This window comes from Neophocaena asiaeorientalis, unplaced genomic scaffold (genome assembly GCF_003031525.2).
Source record: "Neophocaena asiaeorientalis asiaeorientalis breed wild unplaced genomic scaffold, Neophocaena_asiaeorientalis_V1.1 scaffold167, whole genome shotgun sequence".
NCBI classification, from domain to species: domain Eukaryota; kingdom Metazoa; phylum Chordata; class Mammalia; order Artiodactyla; family Phocoenidae; genus Neophocaena; species Neophocaena asiaeorientalis.
The window spans coordinates 870803-891669 of record NW_020175022.1 but is presented as its reverse complement, the minus strand read 5'-3'; the positions used below and the strand labels follow the sequence as shown (position 1 = coordinate 891669).

At 38.7% G+C, this 20867-nt stretch overlaps 1 protein-coding gene across 5 annotated transcripts in view; it reads right to left on the bottom strand.

Annotated features, from left to right (window-relative positions):
• Positions 1–20430, bottom strand: part of POGZ (pogo transposable element derived with ZNF domain) — a 28724-nt gene extending 8294 nt beyond the window's left edge. The window contains exons 1-9 of one of the 5 annotated variants that reach the window (XM_024762852.1): positions 20277–20430; positions 19134–19292; positions 10869–11044; positions 9602–9710; positions 8076–8366; positions 7777–7995; positions 5178–5284; positions 4168–4505; positions 3625–3779 (exon numbers count right to left, since the gene is read on the bottom strand). In XM_024762852.1, the coding sequence (XP_024618620.1) occupies positions 3625–3779; positions 4168–4505; positions 5178–5284; positions 7777–7995; positions 8076–8366; positions 9602–9710; positions 10869–11044; positions 19134–19292; positions 20277–20400 (1678 nt within the window). In that variant the 5' untranslated portion in view covers positions 20401–20430. Of the gene's footprint in view, positions 1–3624; positions 3780–4167; positions 4506–5177; positions 5285–7776; positions 7996–8075; positions 8367–9601; positions 9711–10868; positions 11045–19133; positions 19293–20276 lie in introns of those variants that run through there. The other 4 variants (XM_024762853.1, XM_024762854.1, XM_024762855.1 and 1 more) reach the window with 4 other exon arrangements.
• Positions 20431–20867: the final 437 nt, after the last annotated feature.

The window sequence follows — 20867 nt, the reverse complement described above, 5'->3', positions numbered from 1 at the left end:
GGCTGCAGTTCTAAATTTTTGGCAAAAGTTTTGTTACATATTTTGAATTATACAGGCAAAATAATGATAGTTATTTGCATTTTTATTACCATTACTGAAATTATTTTCAAGTTTTTGCAAACATGAAAATTGTAAATTTGAAGCTCTAAGCGCTTATTTATTGGACAATGTCTAACCCCTGCCCCGTACCCCCAAATGAGTGAAGCTGATATAAAAAACAAAAACCAGGGGTCTGAATCTGGGGTCCAGGGAAGAGGTCTCAGGGAACCCAGGTAGCCCCTGAAATTGTCTGCAAAAGAGTAAAATGTGTATTTTTCTGGGAAGTTTTGTGTTTATTCTCAAAGGTGTCTGCAACCCATTTAGGACCACTTCCTAGAGGTACATTAGATACAAGAACAAGATAAAGAAATTAAAAATTCTGCCTAGAATGAGGAAAAGCTGATATACGAGCTGAACCTTGAACGAGTGGTTTGCCAGACAGAGGAGACGAGAGAAGAACGTGAGCAAAGGCATGGTATTGCATGGCATGTTTGGGAAAGAGTAACTAGTGGCATGACAATATTTTCTCCTGTTTTCTTCCCCCTTACCTCTCAATTCAATTTGTTAATCTTTTTTTCTTTTCTAGAACACTTTTAAGCATTGGTGTTTCCCAACCTTCTGTCCAGGCTTTTCTTATTCTCTATGTTTTCCCTGGGCAATCTCTTTTACCCTCAAAGGCTTTTCCTACAACCTATACATCCGCTCTATTCTTATAGGTGTCACACATCAACATTTATTAAGCAATTTTTAATGCATAAACACCATGCTAAGATTTATATATATTATCTCATACAAAGAAAATCAGTGAGAAACGAACCAAAGGCATCAGTGGATTTAAGAGATCTCTAGTAACCTTTCACACCTATTGGAGTTGATGTCAAAAAAGATTTAAGAGGAAGAATTAACTGATTTTCCAAAGTGGCTATCCTAACACTGTCCCTCCCAGCACTATCACTCTCATCTCCCTAACACCTACCATAGTCTCCTGCCTTGAGAAAACAGGCATGAACTACTACAGCTTTTGCTTCCTGTTTTCCAAATTTGGAAGGACAGATTCCTTATGCCTTTCTAAGGCTCATCCGATCTCATCATTCCACGTATCCCATGACTTTATCAAGCAAGTGGTTCTCCCTTTCTTCAGTCTTTTTCCATAGAACCCTCCTGACACCTGAACACGATTAATCACCCTGAAGCATCCTTCCCTCAACCCTACCTCTTCCTTAGTCTATTGTCTTTAAACAAGTGTGAAGAAAAACATAATGCTATTAAAAATTGTACTGTTACCATAATTAAATATAATAATCCATTGATGTTTTGGAGACAATTCAGGAAACTTGAAAATGAAGATACATAATATGAAACATTTATGATGAATTCTGTTATGTCTTGACAAACATACTATGGCTATGTATTTTAAAATGTCCTTACTTTTCAGAGATACATAATGAAGTATTTAGGAGTGAAATATCATTATGTCTATAATTTAGTTTAAAAACACTTCAGAAAATAAAAGGAAAAGAAATTTTCAAAACTAAAAGGAAAACAATTGGTCTCAAAATATTAACACAAAAAAAATAAGCTACTTTCAATGAAGGATCTGCCATGGATGCAAAAAAAAAGGGAGTTATTAAAAAAAAAAAGGGGGGGGGAATTACAAAAGAATCCAAGAATAAGATTGATATATACTAAAGTACAGAAACGGTATTTACCTGTTTGGATCAACAATTTCTCAGGTTTTTCATCAGTGTAAATTTTAAGTCATAAGATACTCAAAAATTAATAGTCAAGGGTAAAAGAGTGGTAAGCCAAGAGAAGAAGATTGATGAGGTGCTGCACTGTTTCCCATTAGGAAAAATTTATCTTTTTATGTACAGTACATATATAAGTGGAATAACAAAAACACACCCCACCAGATTCTGTATAAAAGTAGATGTTTTCACTGGGGATTCAGATGAGTTATCTGGGCTTCCCATGACTGACAGTGAAGAATTTTGGGTCCTAACCTAGACCAAGTTGGCTACTCTGCCACTACACTGTAGTGTTCTGATGTTTGATTCCAGTATCTACTCTACTCACAAATGATTAGCCCAAAGTTCCACAGTCTAATATGGTAGCCACCAGTAACATGTGGCTAGGGAAGACATGAAATGTGGTGAGCCCAAACTGAGATTTGCTGTGGTGTCATAATACACACCATATTTACAAAGAAAAGAAAAAAAAAGAATGGTAAATATTTCATTAATTTTAAAGTTCTGATTACATACCGAGATGATTTTATTTTGGCTATTCTGAGTTAAATAAAATACCCTATTAAAATTAATTTCGCCTTTAAAAAATTTTTATTTCAAATGACTACTAAAAATTTTAAATTACATATGTAACTCATTATATTTCTGTGGACCAGCACTAGTCTGAGCCACTCATGGCAATCCCATTTCCCTTGACAATATGGCCAAGGCTAAGAGATATAAAGGGAAAACAATTCTGTCTTGTAAGAAACAGACTTAGAAAAGACACAGGAAGATATGGTCTCTTCTTCATCTGCACAATTTTACATCCGACTGTATTCCTGAGACTAACGCAACCATCCTGCTATGAGCCAGAGCCAAGAGAACTGTTGAAAAGTAGAAGACTCGCATTCTGGGCTTGAAGCTTACTCCACCTTGAGTCTTTTCAGTTAAATCATATAATAATAGATGTCCTTAACACTTAATCCATCTTTAGTCAAGATTTTTAATTTGCAGCAAAAATTTCTGTCTTTATATGTTTCCTATCACCTAAAATCTTTTCTTACTACTTTCCATCCATCTAAATCCTTCTTGTATTTAAAGACCCTAAAAGTTTACGCATTATTTTCTGTGAAATCCACAAGGATCTTTTCCCTTCTCTGAACTATTTCACCTATCACTGGTACCATACAATGCATATGTTTACAGCAAATATATTGTCTTGTTCTCACATTTTCCTATAGTTAAATAATTTTTGTCTCTTCAACAAAACTAGAAATCCCTTAAAGGACAAAAGAAATATTCCACAAGACTGCAGTCAAATCCTCACAATTTCACCTTATTAGAAGTGTATGCTCTTAAGCAAATGACTAAATGTTTCTGGGCTTGTATTCAGCCTGTTTCTCATCCGTAAGATGTACAGTGTAGCTAACACTCCAACTCATCTTATATCTCATGAAAGCACTGTCTTAATGGTAAAGTATTCTATAACATTATCTTTTATCCTTCATAAAACCTATGAGGGTACTAACTAAAATGGAGACCCAAATACAGATGCCTGCTTCTTCTATAAAAGGATCTAGGTAATAAACTCTTTACATATACATCTCTACAGTGGTCCTGAAAGAAAGCCCCTTAATTTAGAATCAAGCACTGAACTCGACTCATGCTTGAACAGAATAGAAGTCAGGCTTGTAAGATAATAGGGTAAGTGAGGTAAGAAACTGACTACGAATATGCAAAGAACTTCCTCGACACTGTTACCCACATATAAACAAACATAATGGGCTCCCACCAGTGCCATTCACTGAATGAAAAATGAAGTATACCCCTAGAGTTTAAGAATTTCCAAACTTACTAGTTGATTCATAGGGACTATGAACATTTTCCAAGTGGCACTGGAGCTGGAAGGGAGTGGAAAACTGACGATAACAGTGCTGGCAGATAGTATGACCATCCACCTCACCGTTCTGCTGATCAAGTTCTACGTGATGTTTCATATGGTTCATAAATCTGTAGCACGGCACAAAGGAAAAGTACAGACAACATAAAAAATCAGAAGCCTTGGAGAAATGTACCAGCGAAATCACAGAACAGACATTACATGTTTCCCCCTCCACCCTCCCACCCAACTTCCTCTTTTTGGGACATCTTCTGAGCCCAGAAATTAAGAGAGATCTCGAAAGTTTTCTGGGGAAGGAGATGCACTGGTCTCACTCTACCCAAAGTTATCTTTTATTTATTACCACAATATCTCCTTCTACAGTACTAGTTATTGATTTAATGATAATCCTTAGCAAGAAAGGATAGTAATTAGGGCCATTCTCCAGAGACTTAAACATGTAAGAAGCTTTCAGACTTCACTTGTCCAAGGTGAGCTCCAAGGCTCTTCAACACTCACCGAATGTTGTTTTTTAGCCTTTTGGTACAATGTGGGCATCGGAAAGATGTGGCGACCTTAGGGAAGTTTGTGAGCTGGGCTACTTTGCCACCATCCCGTCCATAGTAGAAGTCATCTACTAGCATAATGAGCTTGGTCTGGACGGCATCACCCACATTCTCATTTGGCTCTGGTACTTTGGTAGGTGGTGACAGAGCAGGAATAGGTGTAGAAGAGGGAGTGGAAGCAACAGGAGTTGTTTTCTCAGGGGATGGGGGCTTTGCTGCTGATGGGACACTGGGTTCTGAATCCAAAGACTTTCCTTTCTTCTGGTATTCAACCATTTCTGGGCAACAGTACTATAAAGAAAGAAGACATCTGATCATCCTGGTTCTCCTGGGGGCTGAGATGTGCTAACTCCTCAACTTCACTAACATTTCTCTGTAAGTGTTTGGTTCTAGGTATTCTCAACCAGCTTTCACCCTGCAGTTTTCTAAAATGCTTCCAGGTTTCACTCTTTTTTGTGTGTGTGTGTGTGTGTGTATTTACAGCTATATGCCACTCCAAACACCATACTTTGTACTTCTTCCTGTCTTAGATCCTTTAACCACTCACTAGCATAACCTGGCTCTGAGCTCCCTGGTAGGAAGAAGTCTCAACCTTTGCATCTGGACTAATACCAAAAAATGAAAAGACTAGAATTAGAAATTGGTTAATAGCTCCTGATTCATCCAATGACACAATAAATAGAAAATGGACTGAGGCCAAGTTGGCCTGTCCTCCTGTGCAGTTCAAAATCTACGAACTAAGGAATTAAGGTCACATATGTTCTGACCTATTTGAGGGTCTTTAAATATATCCTATCACATTTCTGAGTTCATTCTAAAACAGGCCGAAAGAGAGTAACCCTTTAAAAAGCTTCCAAGCCATTTCAGAGTCCTTGCTTCACAAGCTCCCAACACTACACTACAGGAGGTATACAGTGAGTGGTAGCCATTTAAGCTGAATCTCCATCACAGGTGATCACTTACACACATGTGACCCCTCAAAGCTTCAGTAACACGGAATTGAGCATTACACCGTGGACATATCTTCCGTCCACCATCCTGGAGGTCAAACACTGGGATGGAAGAGGTCACTGGAAGTGAGAACATCAATAAGATTAATAAGATAATACTGGAAAAAGACTACTGGCCTTTTGGAAAAAGGTTAAACACTTCCTGAAGGGTATATTAAGGTTGGTAAGCAAGCATGAGAAACTGCTATGAGGCACATTCCTTCTACCATTCTTCTAACTGTAGGCCAGGGGTCAGCAAATCACAGCTAGTAGACCAAATCCAGCCAGCTGCCAGTTTCTGTTTGGCTCATGAACTAAGAACAGCTTTTACATTTTTTGTTGTGGTGGTGGTTATATAAGATTTTTCTTTAATTGTGGTAACAGATACTTAACATAAAGTTTCCTCTTAACCATTTTTAAGTGTTCAGTTCAGTTAAGAACATTCACATTTTTGTGCAAGCAATCTCCAAAACTCTTTTCATCTTGCAAAACTTGAAACTCTACACCCATTAAATAATTCCCCATTGCCCCCTCCTCCTAGACCCTAGCAATCGCCATTCTCTCTTGTCTCTGTGAGTCTGACTACTCTAGGTACCTCATGTAAGTGGATTCACAGAGTATTTGTCCTCTTGTATCTGGCTTATTTCACTTAGCATAATGTCCTCAAGGTTAATCAGTGTTGTAGCATGTGTCAGAATTTCTTTCCTTTTTAAGCCTGAACAATATACCATTGTATGTATATACCATATTTTGTTTATCCATTCATCAGCTGATGGACATCTGGGATGCTTCTACCTTTAGGCTATTGTGAAATGTTGCTGTGAACATGGGGGTACGAATATCTGTTTGGGTCCCTGTTTTCAATTCTTCTGGGTATATACTTCAAAGTGGAATGCTGGAACATATGGTAATTTCATGTGTCATTTTTTGAGGGACCATCACCCCATTTTACATTCCCACCCACAACGTACGAGGGTTCCAATTTCTCTGCATCCTCACCAACACTTATTATTTTCTGTTTTTTGGATAAGAGCTATCCTAATGGGTGTGAAGCGGTATCTTATTGTAATTTTGATGTGCATTTCCGTAATGATTAGTGAGTGAGGTTTAGCATCTTTTTGGGTGTTTAACGGCCATCTGTGTATCTCGAGAAATCTCTATTCAGATCCTTGGCCCATTTTTTAATTGGATTGTTTGTTCTTTTGTTGTTGGTTGAGCTGTAGAAGTTCTTTATATATTCTGGATATTAAGCCCTTATCAGATATATGATTTAAAGTACTCTTAAAAAATTTTCTCCCATTTAGTGGGTTACCTTTTCACTCTCCCTAACGCTAACCCTTTGATGCCCTAAAGTTTTAAATTTTGATGTAGTCCCATTTATTTTTCCTTTTGTTGCTTATGCTTTTGGTATCATATGCAAGAAAGCACTGCCAAACCCAGTGTCATAAAGCTTTTCCCCTATGCTTTCTTCTAAGAGTTTTATGGTTTTAGTTCTTTTGTTTAGGTCTTTAATTCATTGAGTTAGTTTTTGTAATATGGTGCATGGTAAAGGGTCCAACTTCATTTTTTTTGCACGGGGATATCCAGTTTTCTCAACACCATTTGTTAAAGGTTTTTGTATTTTTAAAGGGTTGAAATAAAAGCAAAAGAAATGATCTTCTGACACATGAAAATTAAACTCAAAATTCAGAATCCATAAATAGTTTTAGTGGAGTAGATTATTTACATATTGTCTGTGGCTGCTTTTGTACCACAATGGCAGAGTTAAGTAGTTGTGACAGAGACCATATTGTACATAAAACCTAAAATATTTACTATCTGGTCCTTTACAGAAAAAGTCTGTCAAGCTCTGCTCCAGACCGTTGAAAATCCTTATGCTCATATCCTTCTACATCTGAAAACCTCTCTACTAAATATCAACTTTAAAATCTTGTTCAGGGACTTTCCTGGTGGTGCAGTGGTTAAGAATCTGCCTGCCAATGCAGGGGACACGGGTTCGATCCCTGGTCTGGGAAGATCCCACATGCCGCAGAGCAACTAAGCCTGTGCGCCACAACTACTGAGCCTGCGCTCTAGAGCCCGCAAGCCATAACTACTGAAGCCCATGAGCCTAGAGCCCGTGCTCCGCAACAAGAGAAACCACTGCAATGAGAAGACTGTGTACCGCAATGAAGATAGCCCCCACTCGCCACAGCTAGTGAAAGCCCGCGTGCAGCAATGAAGACCCAATGCGGCCAAAAATAAATAAATTAAATTAAAAAATAAAATAAAATCTTGTTCAGAAATCCACCTCCTCCATGAACTATCTTTTGATTATCCCACTGATCTCTGATCAACCAATCCATTTTACTAATCTCCAAAGAACAATTAACACAAAACTCCTTCTGGCTGATTCAGTTACACTTTTCACAAGTGGCAATCCTCTTTACTACACTAAAGTTTCTGTGAGAACACACTATAGCAACTATACCTTATTTTATTTCTCTATTTCATAGTATAGAGTTCTGATACAACAAATACTTTATTAATGTTTTTGAATGACTGGCTGCCCAGAGTCTTTCTGGTTATCATACCTTTCATTGAAGACTCAGGCCCGCTGGTTCTCTGAGAGCCATGCGCAGAGCTGTTGTTGGATACCACCATTGGCCCAGGACTCTGGCCCAGGGAAGGGATGGTGTTAAGGGTATTCACCAGTTTGGCCACTTCATTGCTATTTTCACCTGTAACCCCAGGTCGCTTCACAGTGACAAAGCTGGCAATGCTCACTGCAGGTGGAGAGGGGAAGGAGGGAGCTTTGTTGGCCAAGTGATAATCATCTGTTCTCCACCCACCACCCATCCCAGCTCTGCCATCTCCTCTTCCCAAGCCTCACCTAGTTTGGGATTCTGAGTCTGGTTGGATTGGCCTGGAGGCTGAACAGCAAGGTGCCCCAATGAGGTCGGCTGTGTGGCAGTGGGAGTGGTAGAAGTGCTGGGAGTGGACTTGGTCTGCTGGGACTGGGACTGTGGGACGGTGCTTCGAATGGTGAGAGTGGCTGGGATGACGGTGGTGAAGGTGTTGGTGGTGGGCCGCACAGGCATTGTGGAGCCTGGCCTCACAGGGGTCATCTGAGAGAACACTTGTGGGACTCCAACTGTCGGCTTAACAAACTGGGTACCTGGGGCTTCAAAAGAGAGACAAAAATACCAAAACTTGGTCAACGAGCTCACCTGTAATACATTCTCCATGTCTTTACTGGAAATATTGGAATAGGAAAAGATTATCTCCCCAAACTGATTGGTGACTGTCAGGTTCCCAAGGGAAGCATATATTCTAATGTGTAAGACAACAGGTATCACAAACTGATAAAACAAGTTAGCCTTAGTAATCAGCCCTGAAAACATTAAAGTGAAAGAAGAGTCCCATCAACTCCTCCCAAAACACCTTACCACACTGCCTTTTCTATTCCAAGAATACAATCATGAGTAGCTTGACCTTTGTTATTGGAAGAGAATAATAGGTATAGAGTGGGAAGCAGTATGGGTATATATAGGCCAAAGGGCAGAGCTGGCTCTGAAAAAAGTGATCTTTCTCAGAATACTAAAGGAGTCTTTCATTCTCTTATACAAACTCAAATAGAAGACAGACTATGCCATTCTACTAGGATGTCCCAAAGGTGAGTCTCCTGGCTCAACTATAGACAATTTCACTGACAAACATTTAAGAAATATCAGAACTAGATAGGATAGGCTCATGAGACTGAAGGCCAAAAACCCCTATGGGCTCTCAGAACAACAACAAAAACTTAGGAAGACAAGCTACAGAGATACCTTTACTACAACTAAATTAAGATACCCTTTTTTGGCCTGAATTGTAGTAAACTTATAGACACTAAATATGGAACTGGGGGAAAATTACAAGATTTTTAAAAATTATCTTTCAATTTGGTTTCTTAAAAAAAAACAACTAGCCATTGTCAATATTTATCCTCAAAGGATATGTATGCCATTTGTTTAATTTATATTCCAAATCTATGCTATAAAAGTAAAGCAAAATAAGTTTATAATCCCACCATGTAAGTGAGTAGACTTATAAGGAATACAGAATTTGGGAGTTTGCATTAATAATAGTTCTTCAGGATAACAAACTTAATAGCTGAATAAAACAGCAGAAACAGAAAAATAACTATATAAACCCTGTTTTACTGCCTTATGAAGGGTGGTAAAAGGTTAAAAAAATAAAACCGCCACCCTGGCCAAAGGTTAGAGTTTTTTAAAAATGGGGCTTAAATCAGTATGATTTTTGTAGTTTTAGATTTCCGTTAAATACACTTTTTAAATGACCTTGAATATTTTGAGACAACAAAAACAAGTCTTCTGGATGCTGGTTTATTCCAAATGGGTAGACATTTTTCCTTACCTGGGACTAGTGTAATTGGTCTAACTGTTTGGCCTTGCTGTACGTTCAGCACAATCCCAACCTGATTCATTGCATTTTGTACAGGCCGGACATTTCTTACAGGAAATCCCTGCATTAAAAAGCAAAATGATCTTTAACATGGAGATCAGCTAACACTAGCAGAGACTGCATTAAGACCTATATCCAAAAAAATGCCCACACCCTTACCTAATGATTCTCTCTCTAGAACTAGAGCTTTTAAATGACTGAGATGGAGAAATTTTGGACTTCTGGCAAACTTCTGAGTGGCAAATATTAAAACTGGAGAATGAGCTTTGGTACATATGAACAAAAATGAAAACCTACTTCTTGTCTTAAGAGAACCTCAGCTTAAAAAGCTCCTCCACAGGGGCTTCCCTGGTGGCGCAGTGGTTGAGAGTCCGCCTGCCGATGCAGGGGACACGGGTTCGTGCCCCGGTCCGGGAAGATCCCACATGCCGCGGAGCGGCTAGGCCCATGAGCCATGGCCGCTGAGCCTGCGCATCCGGAGCGCCTGTGCTCCTCAACGGGAGAGGCCACAACAGTGAGAGGCCCGCATACCGCAAAAAAAAAAAAAAAAAAAAACTCATCCACAAACTGGCCCCTCAATTGCTAAAGGCATAGAATGCAAAAAAATGACACTAACAGTATTCACTGGAGTGATTCAACATACAAACAACTGTACGAAACTGTTCCCAAAGTCCACTTCAAAGGCCATACACCTCTGGGAAATTTGTTAGACAAGGCAGAAAAAAGCATTTGCCTTTACATTCCATACCAGCATTAGGCTTTCAACTCCAATTCACATTTATATCAAATAAGTCATCTTCCTTCTCTTCCAAAGATCTCCCGGCACTTCACCAATCTTGCATGTATATTTCCATAAGTCAACTAACTCACCCCATTTTAAGAAAAATAGCCCAAGCAAAGGGTGAGAATCCTTGAGGACCAAGTGTTAAGGCTTCCTAATGCAAGCTTCCCACTCTTTCCTGCCTAGACCTCAATCAAATTACTTAATAGCCCTCCAGGGGTATAAAGAGGAGATTACCCAGCTGTACACTATGTTGGGCTTTCTGCTAAAGTCAGCATCAAATTAAAAACTAGCAAATGAGAAAGCCAAATCAAAAGATAGGACTTAGAACCACTTCTAATGATGATAAAGACTCTTAAGTCAGAGCCTTCAAAGGTTCCCATAGTCTTTCTCTCCTCTACCATGTCTGAATTCAGTAGAATTCAGAGTCCTACTTACCTGTGTAGTGATGAATATTGGTTGTGAGGCCACAGGGGAACTAGTCACATGATTGGCATTCTGCATGACCTGGACAGGCCTCAATACTGGTTGAGTAACCATTGTACCCAGACCTGAGGTTGGATTCTGGGTTAGGATGAGCGGCTGTCCACCTTGTTGGACCAAAGAATTGCCAGCTAAAGGGAAGAGGAAAAAAAAACAATGTAAGAGAAAATAAACCCACCATTATAAGCAACACAATGGTCTTAGATAAGAAATGGTGTTCCCATATATCAAGATATCCAAGACTGTCACTCACCTCAGGTTTAATGTCAGCAAACTTACCAAATATTTAAGCTTCACCCAAAGCTACAACTAACAGAAAAATACACAGGAAGGGAAAGTTCACTAAAATCTCCCCCATATATCTTAACTAGGGATGTCTTAACACACACAGTAAGACTTCTACATGGCTATCACTTTGACTCTGATGATTTAAGTGACCGCAAATAATCTCCCCATACCAAATCAGCAAAACAAAGTAAGATATAAGTTCCTTCCCCACATTTTAACTAGGTAAAAACCTATTTTATCAGAATGTAATTTGTTGTTAGCTAAGCCACCTTATATTTTAAAAAGAGGTATATTCATCTACAAACATTAATTCAGCAAGTACACAGAATCTAAAAAATGGGATCTCTTCCTAGCGCATCAAATCTCAGAAATGCAACAGATTCTCTAAACATCCATTGTCTTTAATAGGTATGGGAACACAGAGACTGACAGGTTACCTTTTTTATGTCATCAGAACTGATAAAGAAAAGACCTGGCCAAAACTAATCAACACCAAGTAAAACTGATATGACTTAAGAAGATTCATTCATTAATAAATAGTAACAAATATCATAAATATTAAAACACTGGCTAATTTTTTGGAAATATTTTAAATTCTTTTTCATGTGTGTTAAGAGTAATTTTGTAATGTTTTTAAGTCCTGTATTTGCTACAATTGGCTAAAAAATCATTTATACTAAGTTTCCTGATTTACAAAGAATACTCCAAAACAGAAATTCTATTTCAGAGAGCCAAAACATTGGGTTTGCCAAAAAGCACGTTCTTTTTTTCTGTAAGATGGCTCTAGTAGCACTTAGTTGTCTTTAACTTCATTCAAAACAATTTTGTTAGACTGTATTGGGACAGGTGCCATAGCGTGCATTTAAAAAAAACTTATCAAGATTGTTGACTATTTGTGTAGCCATTTTAATACTGAAGATGGAAGAAAAAAATTTACATTTTTGGCAATATTATGCTTTATTATTTCAAGAAAGGTAAAAATGCTGATATGCAAAAAAAGATTTGTGCAGTGTATGGAGAAGGTGCCGTGACTGACCAAACGTTGTCAAAATTGGTTTGCGAAGTTTCGTGCTGGAGATTTCTCGCTGGACAACGCTCCACGGCTGGGTAGCCCAGTTGAAGTTGACGGCGATCAAATCCAGACATTAGCTTAGAACAATCACCGTTATATCACGTGGGAGATAGCTGACATACTCAAAATATCTAAATCAAGCACTGAAAATCACTTGCACCAGCTTGGTTATGTTAATCGTTTTGATGTTTGGGTTCCACATAAGTTAGGTGAAAAAAACATTCCTGACCTTATTTCTGCATGTGATTCTCTACTTAAATGCAACAAAAATATTCCGTTTTTAAAACGGAAAAATTGTGATGGGCGATGAAAAGTGGATATTGTACAATAATGTGGAACGGAAGAGATCGTGGGGCAAGCAAAATGAACCAGCACCAACCACAGCAAAGGCCGGTCTTCATCCCAAGAAGGTGATGTTGTGTATATGGTGGGATTGGAAGGGAGTCCTCTGTTATGAGCTCCTTCTGGAAATCCAAACGATTAATTCCAACAAGTACTGCTCCCAATTAGACCAAATGAAAGCAGCACTCGACAAAAAGTATCCAGAATTAGTCAACAGAAAATGCATAGTCTTCCATCAGGATAACACAAGACTGCGTTTCTTTGATGACCAGGCAAAAACTGTTACAGCTTGGCTGGGGAGTTGTGATTCATCCACTGTATTCACCAGACATTGCACCTTCGGATTTCCATTTATTTCAGTCTTTACAAAATTCTCCGAATGGAAAAAATTTCAATTCCCTGGAAGACTGTAAAAGGTACCTGGAACAGTTCTTTGCTCAAAAAGATAAAAAATTTTGGGAAGATGGAATTATGAAGTTGCCTGAAAAATGGCAGAAGGTAGTGGAACAAAATGGTGAATACGTTGTTCAATAATGTTCTTGGTGAAAATGAAAAATGTGTCTTTTATTTTTATTTTGAAACCAAAGGAACTTTTTGGCCAACCCAATACCTAAATCAAAGATTCAAGCAAAATACTGCAACTTTTTTACCTCAAACCACCAGAATGGGATGGACTCCCCTGAAGCTTTAAGTTCCACTTGACAAATGGTGTCACTACAGTTAGCTACAGAGCTAGACCACCAAAGTGGGTATACAGGTGGCTATTAATGGGCCAACCTTGGATTGTCCCATGTTCTCCCAGAAACTGACAGTCCATCAGTGGACTAGACCCTCATAGTTACTGGGCCAGCAGACTAGTAATTATAGATGTTGACAGATAAAAAATTCCAAATTCTAGCTATGCTAATTACACTGGCAATTTATTGACTGTCTCTCTATATATTTTTAACTTAAATATTTTATTATGGAGATGTTCAAATACATATAAAAATAGAACACTATAATAAATCTCTATGTACCTATACCAGCTTCAATAATTATCAACTTAATCAATCTTGTTTCATCTATACTTCCCATTCTCTTACCAGCTCCCATATTATGTTGATACAAGCTTCAGATCATATCACTTCATCTATAAATATTTCAGCATATATCTCTAAAAGATAAGGACTTTAAAAAAAGAGGAAATATCAACACCATTATCACTCCTAAAAAATATTATAATAATTCTGTAACTAGAGTGGATAATACTGTATGATATAATTGAAGTTTGCTGAGAGAACAGAACTTAAATGTTCTCACTACCCCCTATCCCTACCCCCAAAAGAGGATAAATATGTGAGGTGATGGATGTGTTAATTAACTAGATAGTGGGAATCCTTGCACAATGCATACATATACCAAATCACCACAATGTACACATTAAATATCTTACAATTTTATTTGTCAATTATACCTCAATAAAGTTAAATATATACAACAATTCTTGGGAGCTTCCTTGGCAGTCCAGTGGTTAGGACTCTGCACTTCCACTGCAGGGGGCACGGGTTCCATCCCTGCTGGGGGAACTAAGATCCCACATGCCGCACTGTGCGGCAATAAATGAATGAATGAATGAATGAACAATTCTTTAATATCAAATACCCAGTTAGAATTCAAATTGACAATTACATTTTTTTGTTTGAATTATGTTACAAAAGGGTTCATAAAGTATAACTGATGACATACCTCTTCAATCTCTTTTAATATATAGGTTCCCCATCCATCTCTTTTTTACTCCTCTGCAATTTACGGTTGAAAATATTGACTAAGCAAAAACATGTATTTTCTATTCACTATTTTAACTGCTAGGGTAAAAGAAAATAAATTATCGGTTATTTATCTAAGCCTAAGAATTCTTAAGATAATCACTGACTCAACATTTCAACTAAATATAGGAAGGGAAGGATGGAAAATTTTTTGCATTTATGTGAAATCAACCAGCATTAGCAAGTCTCAAAAGACAGGCCTTGTTCCCATGAAATCTGCACATACTCTACTACTATAAAGAATGCTAACACAAGCATTTTCTGCAAATATTCTCTCTGACATCAGGGTCATGTCTGAATTTTGGTGGATTGTTAGGACCTTTCCAAAAATAAAGTGCAAACAAAAAAGTAGGTTTCTAAGCCTAGACTAGGTTTACAATTCAACTGAAAGCAAAAACCAGCATACGGCAAGTCACACTGGGTAAACTAAAGTCACACAGTAAATATTTATTTAATGTATTCTATAAATTCATTCTTATAATTCTAATGAATTATAATAATTCCAATTCTAACAAATGAGTTGTTTTTAATGATTTCTGCATTCTTATTAAGTCTTTCCTAAAAGAAATTCTGACAATTCAAAGGTCTTATGAAGTTCTATTTCCAGAGAATGAAAGAGGAAGTTAGAACCCTGAGACTTAAAAAAGCCTTTAAAAACGGGCTTCCCTGGTGGCACAGTGGTTGAGAGTCCGCCTGCCGATGCAGGGGACACGGGTTCGTGCCCCAATCCGGGAAGATCCCACATGCCGCAGAGTGTCTGTACCCATGAGCCATGGCCGCTGAGCCTGCACGTCCAGAGCCTGTGCTCCGCAACGGGAGAGGCCACAACAGTGAGAGGCCCGCGTACCACAAAAAAAAAAAAAAAAAGCCTTTAAAAGAATTATCTGACCAATCCCCTACCTGTAAGTTTGTTCTCCAATAAACTAGGTACCACAGCCATAAACTGATTAAATAACAGAAGATTTAGCAGCTTCTCTCACAACATGTTCTGTTTGTTTTACAAATCTGAAGGTCTTGATTTTTTTTTCTTCATTCTTTTACGTTCACTTACACAGCCTTAAACCCCAGAGATAAGAGGGCTAAATGGAGTTGAAATGGGCCAAACAGGAATTGAAAATCATAGTTACAGTAAAAAATGTATAACATTAAATTCATATCATTCACAGCTCAGAATTAAGCAGTGGTTCATTTCACTTCATAATGTTCCTTTCCAATGCAAACGTATGATCAGTCAGAACTATAGGAATAATTTCTAAATGCTGAGTGGTGGATTCTGAAGAACAGCAAAAATAGTAAAAATGTTCTAAAATTTTATTCCTAACACTCTGTTAAAGAAAAAAGCCTTATTGAGATATAATTCACATACCATACATATTTTATCACCCATTTAAAGTGTACAATTTAGAGGCTTTTAGTATATTCACAAGGTTTGTGCAATCATCACCACTATTTAATTCCAGAACATTTTCAGCACCTCAAGAAGAAACCTTACACCCATTAGCAGTTATTCCCCATTCTCCTCCCCCCAGCCCTGGCAACGAACAATCTAACTTTCTGTCTCTACAGATTTGTCTATTATGGGCATTTCATAACAATGGGGTCATATATGTGGCCTTTTTGATATCTATCTATCTATCTATCTATCTACCTACCTATCTATCTATTTTTGGCTGTGTTGGGTCTTCGTTGCTGCGTGCAGGCTTTCTTTAGTTGCAGCGAGTGGGGGCTACTCTTCGTTGCAGTGCGCGGGTTTCTCATTGCGGTGGCTTCTCTTGTTGCAGAGCACGGGCTCTGGGTGCACGGGCTTCAGTAGTTCTGGCACTCAGGCTCAGTAGTTGTGGCTCTTGGGATCTAGAGCGCAGGCTCTGTAGTTGTGGCGTACGGGCTTAGTTGCTCCATGGCATGTGGGATCTTCCCGGACCAGGGATCAAACCCGTGTCCCCTGCATTGGCAGGCAGATTCTTAACTACTGCGCCACCAGGGAAGTCCCACATTTTGCTTATTCATTCAACATCTTAGGTTGTTTCCAATTCCGGGCTATAATGAATAACGCTGGCACTTCAAGAGTATCTGATTTTAGAAAGTCACACAATTGTGTGCTTATCTACGCATAAAAGAAGTTTGGAGCCCACCCTTTTTTTTTGGCCACACTGCATGGCCTATAGGATCTTAGCTCCCCAACCAGGGATTGAACCCGGGCCCTCGGCAGTGAAAGCACAGAGTCCTAACCACTGGACCACCAGGGAACTCCCAGCATGAAAGAATTTTTGGATGAACACACAAGACATATGTAACTGTGGTTACCAGTTTTTTTTTTTTTTTTTTTCCGGTATGCGGGCCGAGACACTGTTGTAGCCTCTCCCATTGCGGAGCACAGGCTCTGGACGTGCAGGCTCAGCGGCCATGGCTCACGGGCCTAGCTGCTTCGCGGCGTGTGGGATCTTCCCGGACTGGTGCACGAACCCGTGTCCCCTGCATCGTCAGGTGGACTCTCAACCACTGTGCCACCAGGGAAGCTCCCCACTTTTTTTTTAAACCATGAACACAGGTTAACATTTTAATTTGAATACTAGGGCTTTCTAAAGTAAATAAAATCCATTTTCATATTTCAAAAAATTTTTGTACACAGGCCACAGGAATCAAGGGTCCATTCAAAGAGAGTAGGTCACATCAGTGTGTCATGAGATGCTCATCATGGGCCTTGGAATGCTGGGATCAAAGAAAAATTCAGCTAAACTGGTGGCTAATAGCCACTTTGACAGCTTATTTTAAGAGAAACATAGGAAAGTAGTATAATACAGTGGGAAGGCCACAAGTTTTGCAGTCTAAATAATTCAAATCCAGTTTAGTCGCTTACTATTTGACCTTAAGTACATTATTTAGACTCTCCACGCCTTGGTTTCTGCATCTGTAAAAATGAGAAAATCTCTAGATAGCGGTTCCTCATCTTTATATATATGAGGGTCACTATAGGTTTAAAAAAATTCTAAGGATTTTTCATGTGATAAAAATTATTTTTTCAGGGACTTCCCTGGTAGTCCAGTGGTTAAGACTCTGAGCTCCCAACGCAGGGGGCCTGGGTTCAGTCTCTGGTCGGGGAACTAAGATCCCACATACTGCAACTAGGCCTGCACGATGCAACTACTGAGCCCACGTGCTCTAGAGCCCGCGCGTTGCAACTAGGGAGCCCGTGCACCACAACTTCCCACATACTGCAACTAAGCCTGCACACTGCACCGAAGAGCCTGTGAGCTGCAACAAAGACCCAGCACAGCCAAAATAAATAAATAAAAAAATTTTTATTTTTTCAGTATCCACTTATGTAGAGCAATCTATTATGGCAATTTGACGCTAACAAATTTTAAATGCCTGACCCAGCAATCTCACTTTACCTTACAGATATGCTTACACAGTGGGCACAGGTACAATGTCTGAGAATGTTCACTGCAGCACTGTTTGTAATCACAAAAAAATGGGATTGTAGTAAATGTCCAACAATAAGGGAGGTAAATGGTTATATCCAACACTAAGAACACCAGGTGCACCTCTAATGGAAATGTAAATGGATACACCATTTCTAGATGGCCAATCCAGGAAAAATATTGATCAAAATCCTTAAAGATTGTGATAAACTTTGATCCAACAATCTGACATTTAGAAATGTATTCTCAGAACTATGGATGTGAGAAAAGACAAGAGAGACAAGAGAGACAGAGATGTTCACAATAGCCCTTTAAAGTAGTAGTACACGGCTTTACAACCTATTGCTAATAACAGTTAGCCAAACAATGGGAAATAGTCATCAAAATGTTACAAAAAGATTTATTAAAATGAGAAGATATTCACTACATATTGAGGGAAAAAAACAAGTACAATCTGTATGGATCTATTTTTATAAAAAGTGAATCACTGCACATAGCATATAAATGTACATAAAAGTACATATGTACAGAGTAAGTTACAAATGGTTATCTCCAGGTAGTGAGATTACAGTTAAAAATTTTTTTTTTTTTTACTGTCCACTTTTTCTACAATGCATATATTATTCTTGTATTAATAAAGCTAAAGGAATTAAATAAGTCCTTTATAGCAATGCAATGATTCTATGAAGGTGCTTATTCTACACATGAATCTTGAGACATAACTTGCCAGTAACTCACTTTCAGAATGTAAAAACAGTCATCAGAAATGAAACAGAAACCAATACTATATAACTTCTCTAGTCAATAAACTCACTAAAAACCACTTCTCTTTCACCATTTCTTCAGGTAGACAACAACCCTATCCTATTTTTCATACCGAGGAACCAATAACCAAATGAATCTGCCAAAGAAAATATGGAACAAAGCTGCCCTCGGAGAATTCTTAGCAGACTAGTGGGGCTCTTCTAATTAAAAAACATAAACAATCAAACAACCCCCCCCACACATCTCTTTAATAGTTAGGAATTTGGGGTTTACATTTTCTTTCCTAGAATTATCAGCAAAAAGACTCAGCTGTCCTCTGACTTGAAACACTAGCATCGATTCAGCACTAAATCAGAAGGAACAGCACCACTTACTTCCGTAACAGAGAATCAGGACTAAACTCACTCCAACACCAGCAGAACCACATCAGTACCTAAAACTGAACAGGTACAGCTGTTCCTAAGACCTTTTTTAGTCTCTCACCCCTCTAGCCCAGGAAGAAGTTCCCAATAATCCCACTTACCATTGTTGTTGGCAATTAGTGTGACAAGAGTCTTCTTTGTACTGTCGCTGTTCTGTGCCCCGCTGCTACTAACGGTGGTGGATGTAGAGAGGTGCCCAGCAACAGAAGCATGGGCAGCGATGGGCACTGGAGCCGAGACAGGCTGCTGGCTCACAGAAACTGTGGGGAAGGGGAGGCACAGTCACTTGGAGACAGGGACAGATGACACTAAAGGATACTGTTCTAATCTTCCCTTTTCATCTTACTGTGGGTCTCTATAGCCAAAAACTTTCCTGCTTTATTCGTAAATCCAACTGTTCATCTGATTTCTCCTATGTGTCCCTCACACCACAAATTAGACACAATGCCTTCTTCTTAGCCTCACATTTCCTGGTAAATTAAGTTAGATTATGAGCTCACTGAACCCGGATTTTACTGTTTTGCTTATATAGCACAAGCAAACCTCTAGAACTCAAAGGCTTATTATCTCCACTACTGGTATTCATAACCATGCATTAGTAAGCCGTCCACAAGACCCTGAACTGTCCTGTTTCAGCCCAAACCAATGCCATCTTCAGTTCTCAAGGCAGGAAAGATAAAAAAAATTAAAAGAGCAACAGATACAATTTAGAGGGGAAAAGAACTACCACTCAGTTTCTGAATTCAGGGCAATCTAGAATTTGACCCTGCAACATCACCTTTTTGAAAGAGAAGCTAACAAGCCTAAGTTTGTAAACTGTCCATGGAGGCAGACACGAAGCGAATTCTGCTCAGCTCACAAAGGAAACCAAGTTCAAGTAAAACAAACAAAAAACCCCCCAAGGCTATGGGAACCTGTTTTTGACTGGGTATATAAATGAGCACTGACACACACCTTTGCATTCTTGTTCATACATCATTTGGTAAGAGGATTGCTTATGTGTTTGATAAACATTGGTTAATCCAATTCTCAATGTTTTCAATTTATTAAATATGTGTTTCTAGCTTTATGTACAAGGAAACCAAAGCACTTACAGACCAGAGCATGGCGGAAAAAGGTAGCACCAGTGCCACAGTGAAGCAACCCTGGATTCTTGAAGTCTTCTTCCACCTCACACTTTAACAAAAATGCCATTCAATTCAGTCAATGTAACAATGATCTAAGAGCAAAAGAATTTTTGTTACCTGTAGTAGTTTTATCCACTGAATTATAATCCTCAACTACAGAATCCTCAATGACATCACTGATTTTCTGCCATGGCTCCAACTCCTCCTCCTCACATTCCATAAAGAGGTCGGTGTCCGCCATGCTACAAGAAGAAGAAGATTGAATAAGATATTGACCTCAGAATGGGAGAAATAGTTTTATATAAAATATGGAATCAGATTCCTGAATCTATTGGTAACCTATTCCCTTGTGCTCCCTCCACCATTTCCCCTAACCTCCCCCCATTTCCAAGATTCCAGAAGTATAACTTTTATTCTTGAAAAAAAAAAATTAATGTGGAAGAGTCCACAGCAAATTATTTAATAATTAGGGTTATGAAAATTTAATCTATAATACCCAGGGCTGGGATTAGGGTGAGGCGAATCATGCGAGTGGAGGGTCAGATCCTGCTTTATTTAAAATTGATATTTTGCTCATTATGAAATTTTTTGCAATAATATTGAGCTTTAAAAAATGATACATTTGCTGTTTGAGCAAAGTACCCTAGGAACTTGTTTGGAAAACCGAGAATTTTTGAAGAAAGCGCTAACCATTCTGTCTCTAGACTG